The sequence below is a fragment of the Elephantulus edwardii genome, unplaced genomic scaffold (genome assembly GCF_000299155.1).
Source record: "Elephantulus edwardii isolate Elephantulus edwardi_28Jun2011 unplaced genomic scaffold, EleEdw1.0 scaffold00008, whole genome shotgun sequence".
NCBI classification, from domain to species: Eukaryota; Metazoa; Chordata; class Mammalia; order Macroscelidea; family Macroscelididae; genus Elephantulus; species Elephantulus edwardii.
Window position 1 is genome coordinate 122,176 of NW_006399758.1, and position 22,476 is coordinate 144,651.

The following is a 22,476-nucleotide window of genomic DNA, read 5'->3' on the forward strand; positions in this document are numbered from 1 at the left end:
TTCCTAGTCTGTCTTAATCTGAATGTTCAGACTTAGAGGAGTATCTGACAGACAAGGGATTTGTGGAGCAGTGAAAGATAAATCCCTTATTGTAGAGTTAAGCATTAGATACAGTGTTGACCCCACCCTTAGCCCAGTGCTTGACCCACTTACTTCCCAGCTCAGAGAGAACATAATATTCAAGGCAGATGTTTTTGTACTATGTAAACAAAACTGTTGTTGTTCGTTGTTATGTGCCTTCAAGTCATCTGTGACTCATCGTAACTCTATAGATCTCAACCCTGTCCTGAGCCAATCTCACTATCTGACACGCCACCCTCATTATCCCAGTTACTGTGTTAGTCCATCTTATCTGAGGTCTCCCTCAGTTTTAAGAAGACGTCAGGGATATTTTTAGTTTGGCGCTTAAAGATTGTCTCAAGGTGTTAGTTTCAGGGATTTATCCAGTTCTCATCCCTCCAGAAAGTCTGTGGAGTCCATGAATATTTAATTTTTTTGTTTTATTTCCCCCTCCTGATCAGGATTCTTCCACAGAACCTTTGATCAAAATGTTCCCTAATTGTAGCTGAGCACCATCCAGTTCTTCTGGTCTCTTAGTGAAGAAGGCTACGGTTTGTGGAAACAATTATCTGTCCATTCCACTTTCTCTTTTTTATTAATTCTCTTTCCTCTGTTGTTCCAGGGAAATAATGACCAAGTTGCTGTGCCTTGCGTGGCCCTTGTAGGCTTTTAAGACCCCAGACTCTACGTAACCAACTGAAAGGTGAAAAAGAAGCACAGTTACTTTTGTTGTTAAGTGCCATCAAGTCATATATGACACTTGGCAACCCTGTGGCCAACAGATCTGAACCCTGCCCTATCCTGTGCTGTTCTCATTATTTCTGACCCACTTGAGCCCATTGGTGTAGTCACTGTCAGTCCATCTTGTTATAATGGGGTCCTGCCCGTTATATCGAAACAGTTTTGCCGAGAGAAGGGACGAGGATTAAATGAAGATGCAGAGTGACTAATCGTAGGTGACGAATAGCAAATTTAATATTTTGGAAAAGGTTTATATAGATTTTAGAAGCATGCCTGCAGGGATAATCACATGTCAGGTCAAACATTAACCCTCACAGACCTCAACACAAAACAAAGATATCTTCCCTCTTCCAGAATGCCTTATTGTGTGCTTTGAGAAACAAAGAGTCTCTGAAGATAAAGAGCATCACATTCCTCCTATGGTCACTCCCAATTCATTAGCATTCTGCTTCCTGGAGTTGTTTACTGCCAAGCAGATGCTCTAGCCAAGATGGAATGAGTCCTGTTGATTTTACAATGCAGTGCTAATCTTGCTTTGCAAGTTAGCCTGGCCTCTGATATTGTTAGGGGTCTTTCTTTTGCTGACCTTTCTAAGCATGTTGTCCCTCTCCAAGGAATAGCCTTCTCTAGCAACAGCCCAAAGTGTGTGAGATGAAACTTTGCTATTCTTGCCTCCAAGGAGCATTCTGGCTTCACTTTTTCCAAGGCATATCTGTTTATTCTTTTGGCAGTCCATGGGAACTTCAGTACTGTTTTCTAATGTTACAATTCAAAGACATCAATTCTTCTATCATCCTTTTTGATTGTCCAGCTCTCAGATGCATAACAAGTGTTAGAAAGGACCATTATCTGAATCAGGGGCACCTTAGTCTTTAAATTGACATCATTACTCTTTATCTCTTTGCAGAGGTCTCTGACAGTACACTTGTCCAGTGAAATACATCTCCTGATTTCCTAACTGCTAAGATCACAACAAACTGTGGCTAACTCTGAGAAGAATGGCAATCAAAGAACACTTGATAGTATTTATGTAAAACCTACACTTTGACCAGGAGACATTTGTCCAAACAAAGCAAAGAAAACCTATATGGTTCAAAATTGGGAAGGGTATACACCAGGGATGTGTCATATCTCCATTCCTTTTCAGTCTATATGGGGAACAGATTATCTAGGAGGCTGGGTTATATGAGGGGAAATGTGGCATCAGGATTGGAGGAAGACTTATCAACAATCTGCATTATGCAGATGACATAACCCTGCTTGCTGTAACTGAGGAGGACCTAAAGCACTTGCTTCAGGAGGTCAAGGACTTCAGCCTTCAATATGGATTGAAGCTCATCAAGAAAATAAAGATTCTCACCACAGGGCTGATTAACAGAATCATGATAGACAATGAAGAAATTGAGGTTGTTAACAGCTTCAGTTTGCTTAGCTCCACAATCAACACTTTTGGTACCAGCAGCCAGGAAATTAAAAGATGAGTTGCATTGGGAAAGTCTGCTGTCAGAGACCTCTCCAAAATATGGTAGAGTAATATTGTCAGTCTGGAGACTAAGGTGTGCCTGAAGCTGGACAATGACTAGGGATGATAGAAGGAAAATTGATACCTTTGAGCTGTGGTGCTGGAGAAGTGTATTGAATATATAATCAATGGCTAGGAGAACAAACAGGTTCGACCTAGAGAGGGTGAAACCAGACTGCTCCTTGGAGGCAAGGATTCTGAAGCTTCGTCTAACGTACTTCAGGCATGTTGCAAGGAGGGACCAGTCCTTGGAGAAGAACATCATGCTTCGGAGGGTGGAAGGACAGCGCAAAAGAGGGAGACCCTCCATGTGATTGATTGATTGATTCAGTGACTGGGGTAATGGAGGTACTTGTGTCAGAGACAATAAGATTTATACTGGATAGAGCAGGGTTTAGAACTGAGTCGCTGATAGTCCAAGTGACTCAACGGCACATAGCAAAAACAGGACCAAGGGTGTTGATTGCATATCTAAGTAAAATTAAATTATTGACAGTTTCTGTCTCTTCTATATCATGATGTTACTTATCAGTCCAGTGGAAAGGACTTTTGTCTTCTTTATATTGAGATGCAATCCATATTGAATGCTGTAGTCTTTGATCTTCAGCAGCAAGCATTTCAAGTCCTCTTCACTTTGAGCAGGAAAGGTTGTGTCATTTGCATAATATGACCAGTTCACTAAGATAGCCTATGAAACTTCCAAACCAAGAAATCAAATTCTATGAAGTTTGGTTGTGCATAGCCATTGTCAGGTTTTGTTCTTTTAGGTCATCGTTGTATGTCTGATAGACAGCTTTGATAATACAACTTTTTACAAGTGTCCAAATCATTACTAGCATTTAATTTATTTTACAAACCTAGCCTTAATTATAACAGTTTTTCTAGCACCATAAATTAAAATTCAAGTCCATAAGCAGTAACACCCTTTTCCTCCTCTGTGCCAGCCTTGCTGTTGCTGTTTACCGTCTAGTCAGAACTGACCTATAGCTGACCATCCAATCGGGTTTTCAGAGGTAGTTAATTGCACAGAAGGAAATTGCCCACCTTTCTCTTGTGGAGCAGCTGGTGGTTTTGAACCACCTGCCTTTGAGATTGTAGTGCAGGTTCTTATCACTAGGCCACCAGAGCTCCCGGTGCCAGCCTAACACTAATGGTAACCTTAATAAAATTTGTTCTCTAAATGTCTGCCTTTTATTGGTTTTTTTAAAATAAGTAAGCTCATACAATATTTATCTTTTTCTAATTGACTTTTTTATTCAGTTTAATGCCTCTAAGCTCCATATTTTAGCATATAACAAGACTATATTTCTCTTAATTGTTGAGTTATTGTGTACTGTCGAGTTGAAACCAGCACATAGCTGACCCTCCAGTGAGTTTTCAGAAGCAGTAAAGCATGCAGGAGGAAATTGTCTATCTTTATCCTGTAGAGCAGCTGGTGTATTTGAACTATGTGCTTTTGGGTTAACAATGCAATTCCTTACCACTAGGCCATCAGGCTTGTTGTGTAGTAGTAAGAATGCAAGAAGAATTGATGGCTTTGAGCTGTGGTGCTGGAGAAGAGTACTGACTGTCCCCTGGAGTTTTTATAATTCATTCTGCTGAAATGAGTAGCAAACCAATTTTAAGAAGTGTCAAGTCAATATTGTCCCAAGTGCTTGACCTGCTGTATAAGTCCATAATTTCTGATATCAACATCACTTCCTTGTTTAGGTCCCTACCTCTATGTCCCTTGGGTTTGGTGGTTTGCTAAAAGGTCTCACAGAGACTTAGACCCATCAGGAGAATGCTGGTTTTGGAGAAATGAGTGAGCAGTGGACCAAGATCCTGTAGCCTTTCAGTTGTGGCACAGCTGGATGACAACTATGGGTCATACAGGCTGGTAGTGTGGAGATTGGTGAACAATGGGCCAGGCTGGATGCAGTGTCCCAGATGAAGGAGGGTTCCACAAAAGAAAGTGCCTTGTGCTGAAGTCCCATGGATTTATATAAGCCTGTAGTAGTGTGGGGCTTATATCCCATCCTAATCCTCTCTCCTTAATTGAATAATTCCTTCAGTACAACATAAATAATTAATGATTGGCTAGGAAATTTTTATTCTGAAATAATAAAACTATAAATTAATAAAATTTAATAAAAAATAATAAATTTTTATTCTGAAATTTTTTATTCTGAATGATAAACCTTAGACACCCAGACATAGACTGTCACTTTCTTGAAGAGGGTATGGACAGAGTGCTCTTTATGATAAAGATGGTGAAATTTCATCTTTCACACTTGGGACATGTATCTAGGTGAGGTTATACATTAGAGAGGAACATCAGTGAGGGAGTTAATGAAGCAGAGGAAGACCCCAGATAAGGTGGATTGGCTTCAGCAGTGGGCTTGAATGTTTTGGAGATGGTGAGGGTGACATGAGATAGGGCAGAGCTCAGGCAGGGTCTCCATGAGTTTCAGCAGCTAACAATAACAACAGTCATCTGTTTGGGAGCTCTGGTGCCCTAGTAGTAAGGAGCTGTGCTGCCATTCCAAAGTCACACAGTTCAAATCCATTAGATACTCCGAGAGAGAAGGATCAGTTATCTCAAGTGCAACTAAACAGCCTTTGAAAACCCACTGGAGAGTCAGCTATGAGTTGGTTCGGACTCATCAGTACACAACAAAAAGTCTGTTGTAGGGCGACCTGGTGGCTTAGTGGTAAGGAATTATACTACCAACTCCAAAGCACACGATTAAAATCCTTTAGCTGCTCCACAGAGGAAAGATGAGCAGTCTTCTTCTGTAGGATGTATTGTCTCTGGAATCCTGCCGGAGGGTGGACCATGAGTCATTTCTGAGTTGATAATTCATTACAACAGTTTTTTGTCTACATGTATCATATTTTGTTTTCTATTTGTCTTTCAAAGAATATTTAGGTTCTTTTCATCTATAGTCTATTAGGACTAGTCCATCAGTGAGCATTGTTGTTCAAGTCCCTGAATCACAGGAATGAAATTTCTGAGTTATACAGGTTTTGAATCAGCTCTGCTAGCTTGCATTCCCATCAGTCACAGATAAAAGTGTATGCTTTTGTATGAAGTAACTACTTTTCTCTGTATTTGTGTGGCCTCATGAATATTTCTTTTTCTCTCTGTGTCCTTTCACTGTCTTTGTTTTTTCCTCTGTCCAGATTGTCCCACATTTAGCTTGTATGTTCTGAAGGCCTTGGCACCCTGCTGTGCTCTGAGTGCCCCTTTCTCCAGGCTCACTCTTTCAATGCATATCTCCCCAGGGCCTGGAGTAGGCCATTTCTCCAAGCAACTCCTTTTAGATATTGGCTTAATATTTAAACTTAATGTATAAATTTATAGTTTTTATTTCGGAGTACATATGTTCTTGTATATTCCAAATAAATTCACGAATATAATTTGAAATTGATTTTTCTTTACTGTTCATTAGATGAGACTAAGAATAACTGGGAAATATCTGCACTCTCCCGGGCTGCCCAGAAAGGGTTTCATAAAGTTGTATTGAAGCATTTGAAGAAGACAAAGAACACAACATCAGTAAGAAATCCTTTGTATATTCTTTAAATAATGCAGATAAGAGATTCTAATATTTATGAAAAGTTAAAAATCTCAACTTAAAATTATTTTTTTGCATAGAAATTAAGAGTATGTTATAAAAGTACTTTTAATGTAACTGTAGAAATTAAGATGGAAAGTGTAGTAACTATTTATTGTCATTATTTTCTTGTTTACCTCTCCTCTAAATTTATTTTGTGGATCATAAAAAATAGTGACATTCATATTTAATAAATGAGTCAGATTTTTATATCGTGGATATCATGGGACCAATCATTGAAAAGGGACATCATCCTTGGGAGGGTAGAGGGCCAGCCCAAGAGAGGAAGACCCTGGATGAGATGGATTGATTCAGTGACTGGGGTAATGGGGTAGGTGTGTCTGAGACAATAAGATTGGCACAGGATAAAACATTGACTCTAACTGGGATAATGGAGTAGGTGTGTCAGAGACAATAAGATTGGCACAGGATAGAGCAGGATTTACAGCTGTTATACATAAGGTTATTATGAGTCACAAGCAACTCGAACTTAATAACCACCACCACCACCACCACTTATTAATATATAGTGGGCTTAATATTTTTTAATAAAATAATTTAGAATAGTTTATAAATTTTTATACAATAAATATTGATAAATTCTATCCATATAAACAGAAGCTCTTTGGAGGCCCTGGGCATTTTTTTAAGATTGTGTATGACTCATCCAGGATGGACAGTCTCCTCCTGTACCAGTCAGATCTGATTTGACGGTACACTCACACACACAAAAAATAATAATAATTAAAAGAAAATTTAAAAAATAAAAAGATTGTGAATGACTCATGCCAGAATTTTAGGCCAGGAAAATGCATATCTATGGTTGAATGTGACTTTTTTAATTAATTCATGTGTAATTGTTAAATTTACAGAATGAAGCCCTATCCTTAGAGGCAATAAGAATGAAAGTCATACATATGCTTGGATCTCTAGGAGGACAAATAAACAGAAATCTTGTAACAGGTAAACTTTAAAATAAATTAACTACTTTGCTGGAGAAGAGTACTGAATATATCTTGGACTGCTAAGAAAGGAGTGCATCAGGGATGCATCTTGTCCCTGTACCTTTTAAATCTGTATGCAGAACAGATCATTTGGGAAGTAGGGCTTTATAAAGATGAGTGTGGCAACAAGATTGGAGGAAGACTCATTAACAACCTATGATATGCAGATGACACAACCTTGCTTGCTGAAACTGAAGAAGACCTGAAGCACTTGCTGCAGAAGGTCTTATTGAAGACTGTAGTCTTCAGTATGGATTGATGTTCAACATCAAGAAGACAAAGATTCTCACCATTGGGCCAATTGGCGGGACCGTGATAGATGGAGAAGAGATTGAGGTTGTTAGCAATTACAGCTTGCTCAGATCCACAGTCAACACTCTTAATACCAGCAGTCAGGATATCAAAAGACAAATTGCATTAAAAAAATCAGCTGTCATGGACCTCTTCAGAGTGCTGAAGACAATGTCAGTCTAGATACAAAGGTGGTGTGCCTAATCCAAACCATGGTTTTCTTAATTACTTGTTATGCTTCAGAAAGTTGGATAATGACTAAGGATGACAGAAGAATAGATGTCTTCGAGTTGTGGTGCTGGAGAGGAGCCTTGAACATACCATGGACTGCCAAGAAAACAAATAGCTATGTCTTGGAGACTGTGAAACCAAGTCTCTCTTGGAGGCTAGGATTTTGTAGCTCCACCTCACTTACTTTGGTCATGTGGCCAGGAGAGATCGGTACTTGGAGAAGGACATCATGCTCGGAAGGGTGGACGGACGGTGCAGGAGAGGGAGACCCTGGATGAGATGGATTGACAAAGTAACTGGAACGATGGGGGTTGGTTTGTCAGAAGTAGTGAGACTGGCTCAGGACAGGGAATGGTTCAGAGCTACTGTATATAGGGTCACTATGCATTGCAGGGGACTCGACCAATAATATTCTGTAACAGGTTTGGAAGCAGGAGTGGCATCCATTTCCTAAATAACATTCCTCTGGAAACTATGAACTTTGATAAATGTCGATAGTTACAGAGGGGCTCCAGATCTTTTTTTCATAGGGTTGCTATGAGTCATGCTCGACTCCAAGGCAATCAACAACAACAACATGTAGTTTACATATTTTCAAACAAGATTATAGAGAGCACTCTTTTCTCTAATGAAAATGTTTTCACTACACCTGTATGGACTGAGTAATTCAGTATGTTAAGAAGAAAAAATATTCTAGCTTGATTCTTTTAAAGATGTTTTTCATTTTGAACATTAAAGATTATGTCAAGGAATTTGGAAATTAATATACTTTAAAAATGTATGTTCTTCCTATTGGGATGTTTTGAATTTTATTTGATGAGAATTAATATTTTTGATTAGTAAATACCTATTCATATATTTTTTAATTTCTTTTTTCCGAATTTTTACTGGTATGCATATACATGATATTCCATTCATGTACATAGTTTTTTTCCATCTCTGTGTGTTTCACACTTTCCTTCATTAACATGTTTTATGTGATCATTCCTATTCATTGTGTTTTCTAAAATTAATCACTATTGGGCTGTGCCTACAAATACTCTGTCTTTTCAGGTCCCTGTCAGATCTTTCCCATTCCCTTTACCCTCTCCCTCTACCTAACAAGTTGTATGACTCTGTGTTGTCCCCCCTGCCTATCCTCACCCCTCTGCTCCCACTTCCTCCCCCTTTGTATCTCCATAATGTTCTACTAGATATCTTTGTATTTTTTACAGTAATGGTCTTAGCACAGTATTTGTCCTTATGAGATTTACTTAGTTCACTTATGCTCTCTGTTCTCTCCAAAGTTATGTAGTATTTTTCAAAATCGTTGCTCCTGAGTGCTGCATAATATTCCATTGTGTGAATGTACCACAGTTTCTCAATCCATTCGGTTGTGATTTGATATTAAATACACAGTTGTTATAGGAACCAAATCATAGCTGACCCTCCAGCGAGGTTTCAGAGACTTTGAATCAAATGGGAAGAGATTGCCCATCTTTTTCTAACAGAGCAGCTAGTGGATAGCCTTAAAGTTGGTAGCACAACGCCTTACCCACTAAGGCACCAGAGCTCTTTAAAAAAGGTGATTTGGTCCATCAACAAATGAATGGATAGAGAAGTTCTGATATATTATTCACACAATGGAATACTGCACTGCATTGAAAAAGGAGCTCTTGAAATAATATACAAAATGGGTGACCCTGGATGACATTATGCTGAGTGAAATATCTCAGTCACAAAAGAACAAATATTGCATAGTGCCACTGTTGTAAAACAGAACTGACATTGGGGTTGCCAGGAGACACAGAAAGAGGGGATAATTATTATATACTGCATTGAAACAGATGAGGGAGAGAACTGTTAAAAAGGATTATATGATTAGGTATTATAGTCATGACAGGAGTTCAGAAGGAAGGCTGGATAGTGGAGTGGATTCGTGGGGAGGGATTGTATAGCAGTGAAAGAATTTTACTTTTCAAAGAGAAGAGCGAATTGGGGGGAAGAGTTGGGCAGGGAGAAAAGTGCAACAATGAATGAATGGAAATCCAATCTGTAAACTTTCATTATAATTAATTAAAAAAAGGGGGGGAAAGGTAATCCGAAAGATTATTGAACTGAGCAACATAATTAATACTATGTTGCTAAAGATTATTTTTAAATGGCTGGAAGAGCACATCAACAGGGAGCTGTCAGAAATTGAAACTGATTTCAGAAGTGAGTATTGCACAAGAGAGCGTTGCTGATGCCAGGTGTATCTTGACTGCAAGCAGAGAATACCAGAAATACCTTTACTTGTGTTTCATTGGTTATATAAATATAATACACATTTTTTTCCAGGGGTGTCTGATAGCTCTGTGTTTTGTTATGGAAGTTGGAAGAAAAAATATTTTACCTCAGAAATTAAAGTTAAATAAATTTTTAAAAAGACTTTAAAAAAATCACTTACTGCAGAAGATCAGAGACTACAGCCTTAAGTGGAGATAACATAATCAACATGAAGATAACAGAAATTCTGAAGAAAATGTTGTTGTCCACAATTCCATTTTTTCTCAGATCCACAGTCAACACTTGTGGTCACAGCAGTCAGGAAATCAAAAGCTATGTTGTATTGAGGAAAATAGCTGCCAAGGACCTCTCCAAAAATTTTAAGGAGCAAAGACATCACTTTAAAGACTAAAGTGTGCCTGATCCAAGCCAGGATCTTTTCAGTTGATGCCTGTGCATCTGTGAGTTGGACAATGAATAAGGATGCCAGAAGAAAAATTGATGCCTTTGAATTATGGTGTCAATGAAAAGTTTTGAGAGCAGTCTTGAAGAAAGTGTAACCAGAGTGTTCTCTCACTTTGTCTCGTTTATTTTCAGGAGGAAGCAGTCCTTCAAAAGAGACTTTATGCTCAGAAGGGTGGTTGTCATTGTTAAGTGCCAGCAAGTCGTAGGCGACTCATAAGGACCCTATGAACGAAAGTCCTCAACAGTTGTGTGACTTTTATCCTTTCTCCAGTTTCATAGGGTTTCTGGAGGCAAGCTGTTACAGAAGTGGATGCCACTCCTGTTTCCAAGCTTGTTTTGATCTGGAAGCTCTAACAAACACTGTCCGCCATGCATAACCATTAACGCATTTGACACATAGTGTCACAGTGTTCAGCTTCACAGCAACCACAAGTTACTGCTGTAGGGCAAGTGGACACACCAGGGCTATACGACCTAGAGGAATGTTTGAACAAAAATAGTGAAAAACAGGCTTGAGGGCCACCCACCTTTGGCTTGGTCGCATCACTTTCTGTCCACTAGGCCAACTGATCTCTCTCAGAAGGGTAGAGGATCAAAAAGAGAGAAGGACCCTCAACAAGATGGATTGGCACAGTGACTATAACAGTGGTTTTGAGCATGATAGAAATAATGAGGATGGTGCAGAATAGGGCGTGGTTCTGATGCATTGTTCATAGGCTCTCTTGAGAGTTGTAGTCAACTTGTAGTCACCTAACAACCATTAAATATACTAATGAATTTTACCATTTAAGACTAGACAAAATTAATATTTTAAAGACAAAATTGATAATAAATTTTGCTAATTTATTTTCTACAAAATAACCTCATTCTTAATTAAATTGGGAATAAAACATTTCAAACTCTTAGACTAGCATGAGAAGGATTTTAAATTAAATTACATTGAGAAATAATATACTGATGATTTCTAATGTAACTACATGTCTACATGTCTTAAGAAAAAGTAATGAAAATAAATCATGAATAGAGCACTTAATTCAACAGTAGACTCTGGTTTGACCAATAAAATTATAGACCAACTGGTCTTAGGAAGATTTTGAGTGTAAAAATACTCTTGTTAAATCTCTTCTTTGTTTTTCCTCCTTTGACAGCTGCATCCTCAGATGAAATGATGAACAGATGTGTGTCATGGGACACAGAAAAGAGGCTTAGTTTTGCTGTACCTTTTGTAGAAATGAAGCCCATCATTTATCTGGACATCTTCCTGCCTCGGATCACAGAATTAGCTCTGCTAGCTTGTGACAGACAGACTAAGGTACTTATAATCTTCATTTCAGTCAGTATTTAGGGTTTATTGTTTTTAAGAGTTTGTAGAACATACTTCAAGAAAACATGATTTTTTTTAGCCTTATAATTTTATACTTTTTTATTTTCTGTACCATAGTAATTTGAATGCTACTCACTTTTCAGAATTAAGTGACATTGACAAATTAACCCTAAATATAAATAATCTTCATAGGTGTAAGACAGAATCTTTTAATGTGAAAAATGCTTCATAATAGAAAATAGCGTTTAATAGGACATTCAAAAGTAATTTTTGTTAGGTGCTCAATTACTCTCAGTAAGGTGTTTCATATTGCTTATACACATATTATTATTCCGAATGTCTAGAACTTCTAAATACCAGTACTTATAAACAAATCTAAAAGTGAATGGAGGCGTAGATTTTGTACAAGTAATATTGTTTTCACTCTGTTTATATTTGAGTTCTGTGATAGTTTATCTGCTTTAACTTTTGTTTCCTTCTAAAAATGGGCTAAATTGAGTAACACTTCAAAATATTTTTGTCTCAGAAATACGAACGCTTGAGCTCTGTTTTCATGGCTTCTTCCAGGTGGCAGCATGTGAACTTTTACACAGTGTGGTTATGTTTATGTTGGGAAAAGCCACACAGATTCCTGAAAGTGACCACAGCTCCCCGCCCATGTACCACCTCTATAAGCGGACTTTCCCGGTGCTGCTCCGACTTGCCTGTGATGTAGATCAAGTAAGCGAGACTGTAAATACACTGAGTGCAAAACTGAAAACTACATTCCCGTTGAATGTAGTTACCAATCTCTTTCCTGTATGATGGAGTAACATGAACGTTTTTTGTTTTAAGCAACGAAAACTGGTGAATTTGGCACCTTTCTAAAATTTACTATTTAACATGGTGCCTGGCACATGGAAGTTCCCTAGAGACACTTGTTAGCCAGCACTAGTGATTATTGAGGACAATTTGGTTAACACTATCAGATAATACCAAGATAAAAAGAAAAAAAAGATTATTATTTTGTCTCTTTTTACATAAAACAGTAGTCAGGCTTATGTTGTTGTTAGGTGCCATCAAGCCAATTACAACTCCTAGTCATATTTCAACAAACAGATTCTGCCCTGGACATGCTCACCAGGTTATGCCAGGAAATCTGGAGATGGTCTACCTAACCGACTGGAAGAGATCATATTTATTCCTATCCTCAAAAAAAGGTGATTCAACAGAGTGTGGAAATTATCAAACAGTATCACACACAAGCAAAATCCTGCTGAAGATTATCCAAAAATTATTGGAGCAGTACATTAACAGAGAACTACTAGAAATACAAGCTCAGTTTAGAAGAGTCCATGGCACCAAAGACATTCTCACCAATGTCAGATGGATCTTTGCTGAAAGCAAAGAGTACCAGAGTTTGTCAGTACTTCACTGATGTAAAGGCATTTGACTGTGTGGATCACAAAAGAGAACAATGGAATCCCAGAAAACTTGATTGTGCTCATTCAAAACCTGTATTTGGACCAAGAGGCAGTCATCAGGACAACCAAGGAAGCACTGCATGGTTCAAAATTTGAAAGGGCATGTGTCCTACCTCTATACTTTTTTAATCTTTATGCAGAAGAGTACCTGTAGTCTTCAATATGGACCTCATTATTACAATCACCGTGTTAATCTATTTAATAGATGGTCTTCTACTTTCTCTGATCTTCTACTTTTCCCAGTTATGAAGTCTCTTTTCAAGGCCTTCTGACAGAATGCCCAAAATATGTGAGACAGAGTTTTACCACATTTGCCTTTAAGAAAGAGTAGTTGTCTGGTGACCTAGTGGATAGGAAGTTGCCTTGCAAACCAAAGGGAGGTGGTTTGAGTTCACCGGCAGCTCTGAGGGAGAAAGATGGGCAATTTATAACCTATAAAAACTTGGTGGAGAGTCAACTGTGAGTCAGTTCTGACTTGATGGCCATGAGTTGAGTTGAGTTGAAACTGTGATGATATGGAACCCTGGTGGCATAGGATATTATGAGTTAACCAGAAAAGATCAAAGGTTTGAGCACCAGGAGAAATCCACTAAGAGAAAGATGAAAATCTCCTACTTTCAAGATTTACAGCATTGTGAACCTGAGGGAAGCTCTCAGTGAGTCACAAGATTCTCCATGACAATGAGTTCGGTTTTTGTATGTCCAGTGACTTTGATGCTTGTGCACTAAGGTCCTTGGCCACCATTGATTGTGGCATACTATCCTGCTTTTATTTTTTAAGTGACTCGTTGATAACAAGTCTCTGATCAGAACACCCCATGTGTACTTTTAGTGTATAATGAATAAAGAAACATATTAAAAACCCAATAATTATTCCCCAGTGTGCCCTCCTAATTACAGGAACTGTGAGTTTTAGTATGTACATTTTTACTTTGCCTGGGATCTTGGAAGAAGAGAAGAATAATTAGAACAAGTTTATCATAGACTTAGCTATCAAAGGAAACTAATGAAACTAGTTTTATAGCTTGATTTTGCCCTTTTGTGAATCCTGTTTAAATGAAACTTTTTCCAATGCAAAATTCCTCTTAACTTAAAAACGTTAAATCTAATGAGATGATTTTTTTTTCTGCAGGTGACAAGGCAATTATATGAGCCATTAGTTATGCAACTGATCCACTGGTTCACAAACAACAAAAAATTTGAAAGTGAAGATACTGTTGTCTTACTGGAAACTATATTGGTAAGTCATATGGATTCTTTCTCTTGTCACTTAAAAATACCACTAGTTATATTTGGAACTTTGAGAAAATTTGCCTGTCACAGTACCATTATGATACCTATTTTGGAAGGATGCTTAGAAATTTGACATACTTAACCTATAATAAAGGTGGTTGTATGTGTGAACATGCTTGTGTGCATGTATTAAGATAGATATTAATTATATATATTAATATAATACATGTGATTTGTACATGTATATCTTAGGCTGGCTTTTCTATAGAGAAACAAAAACTAATGACGTTTATGTGTCTATATAGAAAGAGATTTATCTCAAGGAAGTGGCTCATGCATATGTAGAAGTTGGCAAATCCCAAGTCTGTGGGTCAGCCTTTTTCTAGCTCTTGTAGCTCCAGGGTGAATAAACTTAAGATCCTAAGGACAGATGGCAGGCTGCTGGCTTCAGAGGCTGACAAACCCAAGATCAATATATAGGATGGCAGGCAATTGGTTCAAGTGTAAAGAACCAAATGCTAGATGATGACAGCTAGATGCAGGATCCAGAGTGAGTGGAAAATTACAGAGCTTTGCCATTATGTCCATATATTGTATTTGATGCAGGCTGCATCCATAAACAAGCCTTCTTTCAGCTGCTTAACTATTCATAGCAGAACTCATCATGGAAGTGACCACATTTTATTCCATAACTGCCAAACTAGAGAACTGTAGTCTGGCAAGTTGACATAGAACCTGAACCATAATAGTTTAAGAGTGCATGAGTTAATAATAAGAGTAATATTTTGGAGTTTGGTTGGGTTTTTTTTTTCCTTTTATTGCAGTTACAATGTATTTGTTGTTGTTGTTGTTGATTTTATTTTAGTAATTTTTAAAAATAATTTTAATGAACATTTACAGAGATTTTGGATTTCAGTTCATTCATTGCTGTACTTCTCTACAATGTATTTTTTTTAAAAAAAATAAAACATATGGGATGCTTCACAAATTTGCTTGTAATCCTTGCACAGGGACCATGCTAATCTTTTCTGTATCATTCCAGTTTTAGTATATCTGCTGTCAAAGCAAGCACACAATGTACACATTGTGTCACTTAATATGTTGAGCTTCTAACCAAAAGCTCCATGGTTCAAATACACTAGCCAACCCAAGTGACAAAGATGGGCCGTCTCCTCCTGTTAAGATTTATAGTCTTGGGTAAAGAAATGGGAAAGATCCAGTGTGAAAAACAATGTATTCAAACTTTGTAAATAAATCAATATAAAATAAAATTAAAAAATTTTAAAAAAGATTTATAGTCTTGGAGGCCTGATGAAAGATCAATATGAATCATTAGACTTGGGCTTAACTTCTTGTATAATAACGAAGAATAAAAGAAATCTTTAGAGGGGAGCTCTGGTGGCCTAGTGGCAAGAAGCTGCAACTACAATCCCAGAGGTGCACAGTTCGAATCCACCAGATGCTCTGCCGGGGAAGGAGGGACAATCTCCTCCTGTACCAGTCAGATCTGATTTGACGGTACACGCACACAAAAATAATAAAAAAATTTAAAAAAAAAAAAAAGAAATCTTTAGGGTTTATTCTCTTTTTGTCTGCATTCATTTTCAACAGTTAAAGAGCCCTAGAAACAGCTGCTTATTTTTACATAATACTTAGTGAATTAGTAGACATAAAATAATTAGGCTTTGACCCTGCCATATGACAGCAGAGATAGGAGTATGCCATAATGACTGGGATCCCAGGGCACATCAGCCTGTACTGGAGTCAGTTCAATCATAGTGCTATTTGAAATTTATCATACTGTTTTTTGAAATTTTTTAAACTGGTTTTCATACAGCCATCCATATACATTGTGTTTTAATCATGTACAATGTGTTTTATACAATCATTTATATACATGGGGGGAGGGTTTGCAATAACTCATGTATTTTGTGTATTATTTAACTTACTGCTTTTGATCAGTACCTTTTATCACCTCATCTCAAATTCCGTTACACTGTGCCTTTTTCTTCATCTGCCATCCAACTACTAAGCTCAGCTGCCCGTGTGTTTTTTTTCCTTCCTGTCTCCTCTGTCCGCTGTCACCTCTTCCCTTTCCCCTTTTGGACAGCTGTATATACCCTATTCCTATATGCTAATTGCGACAGCCATACTATCCTTTCATCAGTTCTTCCCAGGTTGATCCTTGTCCTGATCCTTTATAGTGTTCATTGTCTGTACATTCTCACTGTGCCCTCTGCAGCCCCTTCAATCCCTGGGTACCTTCCTGTTTTCACTGTAGCAGTCCTATGCAGTATTTGTCCTTGCATGACTGAGTTTTTCACTCAGCATAATGTCCTAGACACACTGATGTTATGTAGTATTTTATGAATTCTTCATGGTTCTTTAGTGCTGCATAGTATTGTGTGAGTGTACCTCAGTTTCTATATGCATTTGTTTATTGATGGGCATTTGGGCTGTTTCCATTTTCTTGCTATTGTGAATAATGCTCTGATGAACTTAAGTATACACATCTCCATTTATGCCTCAGCTATGATTACCTTGAAGTATATTCTTAATAGTAGAATAGCTGGGTGTTAGGATTCTATATTCACCTTTTTTAGGAAATGCCCGACTGCCTTCCAGAGTGATAGTAACATTTTACAGTCACAACAGCAGTGCGTGAAGAGTTCCAATCTCTTCACATCCTTTCCAACATTTATTGTTTGTTTCCCTGTTAGACTTTGCTGCTGCTACTGGGGTGGGATTGTAGCTCATTGTTAACTCTGATTTGCATCTGTCTGATTGCTGGTGATTTTGAACATTTCCTCTTGTGTTGCTGGCCATTTGAATATCCTCCTTGGTGAAGAGTCTTCATGTGTTGTCCCCATTTTGTAATTAGGTTATTGGTATTTTCTTAAGGAGGCTTTGTATTCTGTAAATTTGAGTTATGAGTTCCTTGTCTAACATGTCATTGCCAAGTATTTTTTCCCAATTTGTGGGCTTTTCTTTTTACCCTACTGACAATTTTTCCACATTTTCCTCCCTTCCTCTCTTCTACCCCTCCCCCCCACTATGAAATGCACTGCTTGTTTCAGATTCTCTTCACACATACAATGCCTAATCATATATTCCTTTTAGATATTCTTACCTTCATCTGTTCTAATGTGGTGCTCATTATCTATCCAGTCTTTTCCCATTCTCTACCTCCTCCCCCACAATGTATGTTCTGTTTTTAGAACAGTGGTTTTATGCAGTGTTTATCCATTTGTGATTGAGCTATTTCACTTAGCATAATGTCCTCCAGGGTTCTACATGTTGTGTAATGTTTTATGAGTTTATTGTTTTTCAATGCTGTGTAATGTTCTATTATGTAAATATACCATAGTTTTTCTGTCCATTCATTTTTTGATGGGCACTTGGGTTGTTTTCATCTCTTTTGCTATTGTGAATAACACAGCAATAAATATGAGTATGCATGACAAAAATTTTGAAAAAAATTGGTTTGCATAAAAGCATTCATATGCCTTATGTTTTTGGAAGGAGGAGTGGCATCCACTTCCATAGTAGCTTGCCTCCGGAAACCCTATGAACTTGGAGAGAGGATGAAAGGCAACCAAGTGTCGAGCACTCTCCTTCATAGGGTCGCTATGAGTCGCCTGCAAATCGATGGCACTTAGCAACAACAACAACATACCTTGTGTTTTAGTCAGTCATTTGTATGCTTTATAATTTATATAATTAGCTCTCGTGGCCTAGTGGTAAGATGCTGTGCTGTAATACCAAAGTCTCACAATTCTAATCCACCAGCTGCTCCATAGAAGAATGGGCAATCATTTCCCAAAAGTCTTACTGTCCCAGAAAACCCACTGGAGGATCACTATGAACCATGGATCAGTTTCAACTTGATGGCAAACCACAACTATTATTATTATGCCTGTTATCTTCCTTTCTTTTCAAGTCCCCATTGAGCATTTCTCAATTCTTCATTCCCCTCCACCCATCAAACTCCACTGTCCCATTGATTTTTCCCTGTCCTCTTTTGCTACCCCTCCTTGTCCCTTTCCCCATTCACCTTTTAAACATTTGTACATACCCTGCTCATTTATCTTCCTGTTACCAAAATAGTAGCTTTATGCAATATTTGTTCTTATGTGACTTAGATATTTCACTCAGCATAAGGCTCTCTAGTCTCTCCCAAGTTACACAGTATTTTACAAAGTTCTGGTTTCCTAGTGAAACATAATATTGTTTTAACTTCTTAATCCATTTGTTTCTTGATGGATGTTTGAGCTGTTTCTGTTTTCTTGCTATTTTGAATAACACTGCTGTGAACATAGATGGACATATCTCCATACATGTCTAAGTTCTGATTTCCTTGGAATGTGTTCCGGCAGTGAAATAGCTGGGTCATAAAGGAATTCTGTGTTCAGCTTTTTGAAAAACTACCAAACTGCCTTCTGTAGCAGTTATACCATTTTGTAACCCTACCAGCAGTGCAAAAGAGTTCTGATCTCTCTACATCTTTGCCATCATTTATTGTTTGATGTGTTGGTAAGCTTTGCCACTGCTACTGGAGTGAGATGGTATCTCAGTGTGGTTTCATTTTGTATCTCTCTGGTTGCTGTTGATTTTTTTTTCTCATCCTTTTCTTTCTCTGCTTCTCCACCTTTGATATCCCTTTCTGACGAATAGGCTTTTCCATTCAACCTACCCAAAATAAAAAGGATGAAGCTTTGCTATCTTATTTCTTTTTTACTTTATACTTTATATTGATTTGCTTTAAAAGTTCCTATACATTGTGTTTCACACTATTCTTCATTCACATTGTGTTTCCTACAATCATTTCCATTCATTATGTTTTATAAAATTATTCACCATTGGACTATACCCACCATTATCCTGTCTTTCAGGTCCCTACCGGATCTGTCCCATTTTCTTTACTCCCCTCCCTCCACCTAACAAATTATACAACTCTGATTTCACACCTGCCCATCCTCATCCCTCTGTTCTCACCCTTTGCCCCCTTGGATTCTCATATATGTTTTACTGGTTATCCTTCTATTTTTACAAAATTTTTACAATATTTTTACAATGCAGTATTTGTCTTTATGAAATTGAGTTAGTTCACTCTGGTCTGTTGGCCATCTGAATGTCCTCTTTTGTGAAGAGGCTTTTCCTCATGTTGTGATTGAGTTATCGATCTTTTTTGTGGAGGCCCTATTGTATTCTATAAACGTTACTTATGAGATCTTTGTGTGAAATGCCATTGCCAAATGTTTGTCTAAATTTGTGTTCTTTTTTTGACCCTACAAGAGAGAGTTTTTGATGTATATACAGATTTTATATCTCATTCATCAGTTTGATCTTTTTCAGCTTCAGCATTTTTGGCTATGTTTGCAAGCCTCTTAATAATCAAGGCTTTTATAACTTTGTTCCTATTTTGTCTCTTGTTATTATGGTTTTGGGTTTGACTCCTAGGTCTCTGATCTCTTTGAGTTCGTTTTTGTTTGTGTTGTGAGATGTGAATACTGTACCAGTTTTCTACAGTTAGATGTACAATTTTGCCAGCACCATTTGTTAAAGAGGCTGTCGTTTCTCCATTTAATGGGTTTTATTACCTTGTCAAATAATCACCCTACTCAAATTGAAGCAGGCAGAAGTGAAACCTTTGAACAGACCCATCACAAAAGAAGAAACTGAGCAGGTCATAAAAAGACCTCCCCCTAAAGAAAATCCTGGCCCACATGGCTTCAAGAGTAAATACTATCCAAAACTTATAGCCTAAATAACACCAGTTCTATTTAAATTATTTCAAAAAACAGAAAAGGCAGGAACAATTTCCAGACTTATTCTGTGAAACAAGCATTACCTTAATACCCAAACCAGGCAAATGTGTCACACAAGAAGAAAACTCTAGTTCAATATCTCTCATGAGCATAGATGCAAAAATCCCTGCCTGAAGAATCCAACAGTATGTACATTTAAAAAAAACCCAGTTCATCATGACCAAGTGAGATTCAAAACTAGAATGCAGGGATGGTTCAGTGTAAGAGAAACAATTAATATAATTCATCACATTAACAAAACAAAGAGCAACAAACACATTATCCAGAATTGATGCAGAAAAGGCCTTTGACAAACTTCACCACACTTTCATATAAACAGCAAAATAGAAATAGAGCAGAATCTCAACATCATGAAAAGTATATGTACAAAACCAAGAACCAACATCATTCTCAATGGAGAGGCTAAAGATATTCCCCTTGTGAACAGGGAACAGGCAAGGTTGCCTGCTTACTGTCACCACTCCTGTTCACTATTATATAGGAAGTTGTAGGTAGGGAAATAAAGCTAGAGAAGGAAATAAGAGATTTCCAAATTGGCAAAGAAGCGGTAAAACTATCACTATATGTAGATAACATGATAGTGTATGCAGAAAACCCCAAAGACTCTGCAAAAAATCTGTTAGATCTGGTAGACCAATAGAATTGAATCGCAAGATGTAAGATCAACATAAAAAAATCTGTTGGATTTCTCTACAGCAACAAAGAAACCATGGAAAAGGAAACTAGTAAAGCAATACCATTCACAGTAGCCAACTCTAGTTGAAATACTTAGGAATTAACCTAACAAGAGACACAAAACTACAAGGAAAACGACAAAACACTGCTAAGAAACAGTAAGAGACATAACTAATGGAAAAATATCCCCCGTTCATGAATAAGAAGGTTGAATACTGTGAAAATTACAGTCCTGTGAGAATTATAGTCCTACTGAACACAATCTACAGGTTCAACACATCCCAATACAGGTAACAAATTCATTCTTCAAGAAGATAGAAAAGTAGATTTCCAGTTTCATTTAGAAAAGATACAGACAGAAAAACAAACCTCTTTTGAAAAACAAAAATGAAGAAGGAAACATCAACCCACAGTCTTTGGCAACACTTTTTGATACACATGTTGTTTTGTTGTTTTAATTATGTGCCATCAAGTCTCTTGCTTCTTGTAGCAACCCTATGTACAACAGTTTTGAACCCTGCTCTATCCTGAGCCAATTGTATTGTCTCTGACACACTTACCTCATTACCCCAGTCACTGAGTCAGTCCATCTCATCGAGGGTCTTCCTCTCTTGCGGTGTCCCCCCACTCTCCCAAGCATGATGTACCTCTTCAAGGACACATCCGTCCTTGCAACGCAGTATGTCAGATGGAGCTTCAAAGTCCTTCCAAGGTTTCCCCCTCTCTAGGATGAACCTGTTTGTTCTTCTAGCAGTCCATGGTATATTCAATACTCTTCTCCAGCACCACAGCTCAAAGACAGCAGTTCTCCTCCAGTCATCCTTAGTCATTGTCCAGCTTTCTGACACATAGCAAATAATTGTGACGACCATGGTCTGGATCAGGCATACCTTAATGAGTGACATTATTTCTTTTCAGTACTCTGGAGATGTCCCTCTCAACAGACTTTCTCAATGCAATTCGTCTTTTGATTTCCTGGCTGCTGGTACCAAGAGTGTTGATTGTGGAGCCAAGCAAACTGAAGCTGTTAACAATTTCAATCTTTTCACTGTCTTGTCATGATGCTGCCAGTTGGCCCAGTGGTGAGAATCTTGATTTTCTTGATGTTGAGCTTCAATCCATATTGAAAGCTGCAGTTCTTGGCCTTCTGCAGCAAGTGTCAGTCATCGGCATAACGTAGGTTGATCTTCCAGTCTGATGCCACATTCTTCCTCATAGAGTTCAACCTCCCGAATGATGTGTTCCTCATATAGATTGAAAAGGTATGGAGATAGGACACATTGCTGTTGTACGCCCTTCCCAATTTTTAACCCTGCATTGTTTCCTTGCTCTGTTCTGATAATTGTCTCCTGGTCCAAGTATAAGCACAATCAAGTGTTCTGGAATTTCAGTTCTTCTCTGAGTTAACCAGTTTGTTGTGACTGAAACATAGACATTCTTCTGGTACTCTTGGCTTTCAGCAAAGATCCACCTAACATTGGTTTTATATCCGTACTGTTATGGACTCTTCTTAATCCAGCCTGCACATCTGGCAGTTCTCTGATGAAGTGCTGTTCCAGTTATTTTTGGATGACTTTCAGTAAGATCTTGTTTCTCTACTGATAATATACAATATTTTATTAATATCTTATATAATATCTTTATATTGATAATGTTGTTGTTGTTATATGCCGTCGAGTCACTTGCAACTCATAGCGACCAGATGTACAACAGTCCTAAACTCTACTCTGTCCTGTGCCAATCGCACTGTCTCCAATACACCCATCCCAGTTACCCCAGTCACTGAATCAATC

At 37.8% G+C, this 22,476-nt stretch overlaps 1 protein-coding gene across 2 annotated transcripts in view; it reads left to right on the top strand.

Moving 5' to 3' along the window:
• Positions 1-22,476, top strand: part of LOC102847508 (DNA-dependent protein kinase catalytic subunit-like) — a 309,905-nt gene that overhangs the window by 66,965 nt on the left and 220,464 nt on the right. For both annotated transcript variants that reach the window (XM_006880417.1, XM_006880418.1), the window contains exons 23-27: positions 5,758-5,864; positions 6,795-6,885; positions 11,309-11,472; positions 12,052-12,204; positions 14,080-14,187. In XM_006880417.1, coding sequence (XP_006880479.1) covers positions 5,758-5,864; positions 6,795-6,885; positions 11,309-11,472; positions 12,052-12,204; positions 14,080-14,187 — 623 coding nt within the window. The remainder of the gene's footprint in view (positions 1-5,757; positions 5,865-6,794; positions 6,886-11,308; positions 11,473-12,051; positions 12,205-14,079; positions 14,188-22,476) is intronic.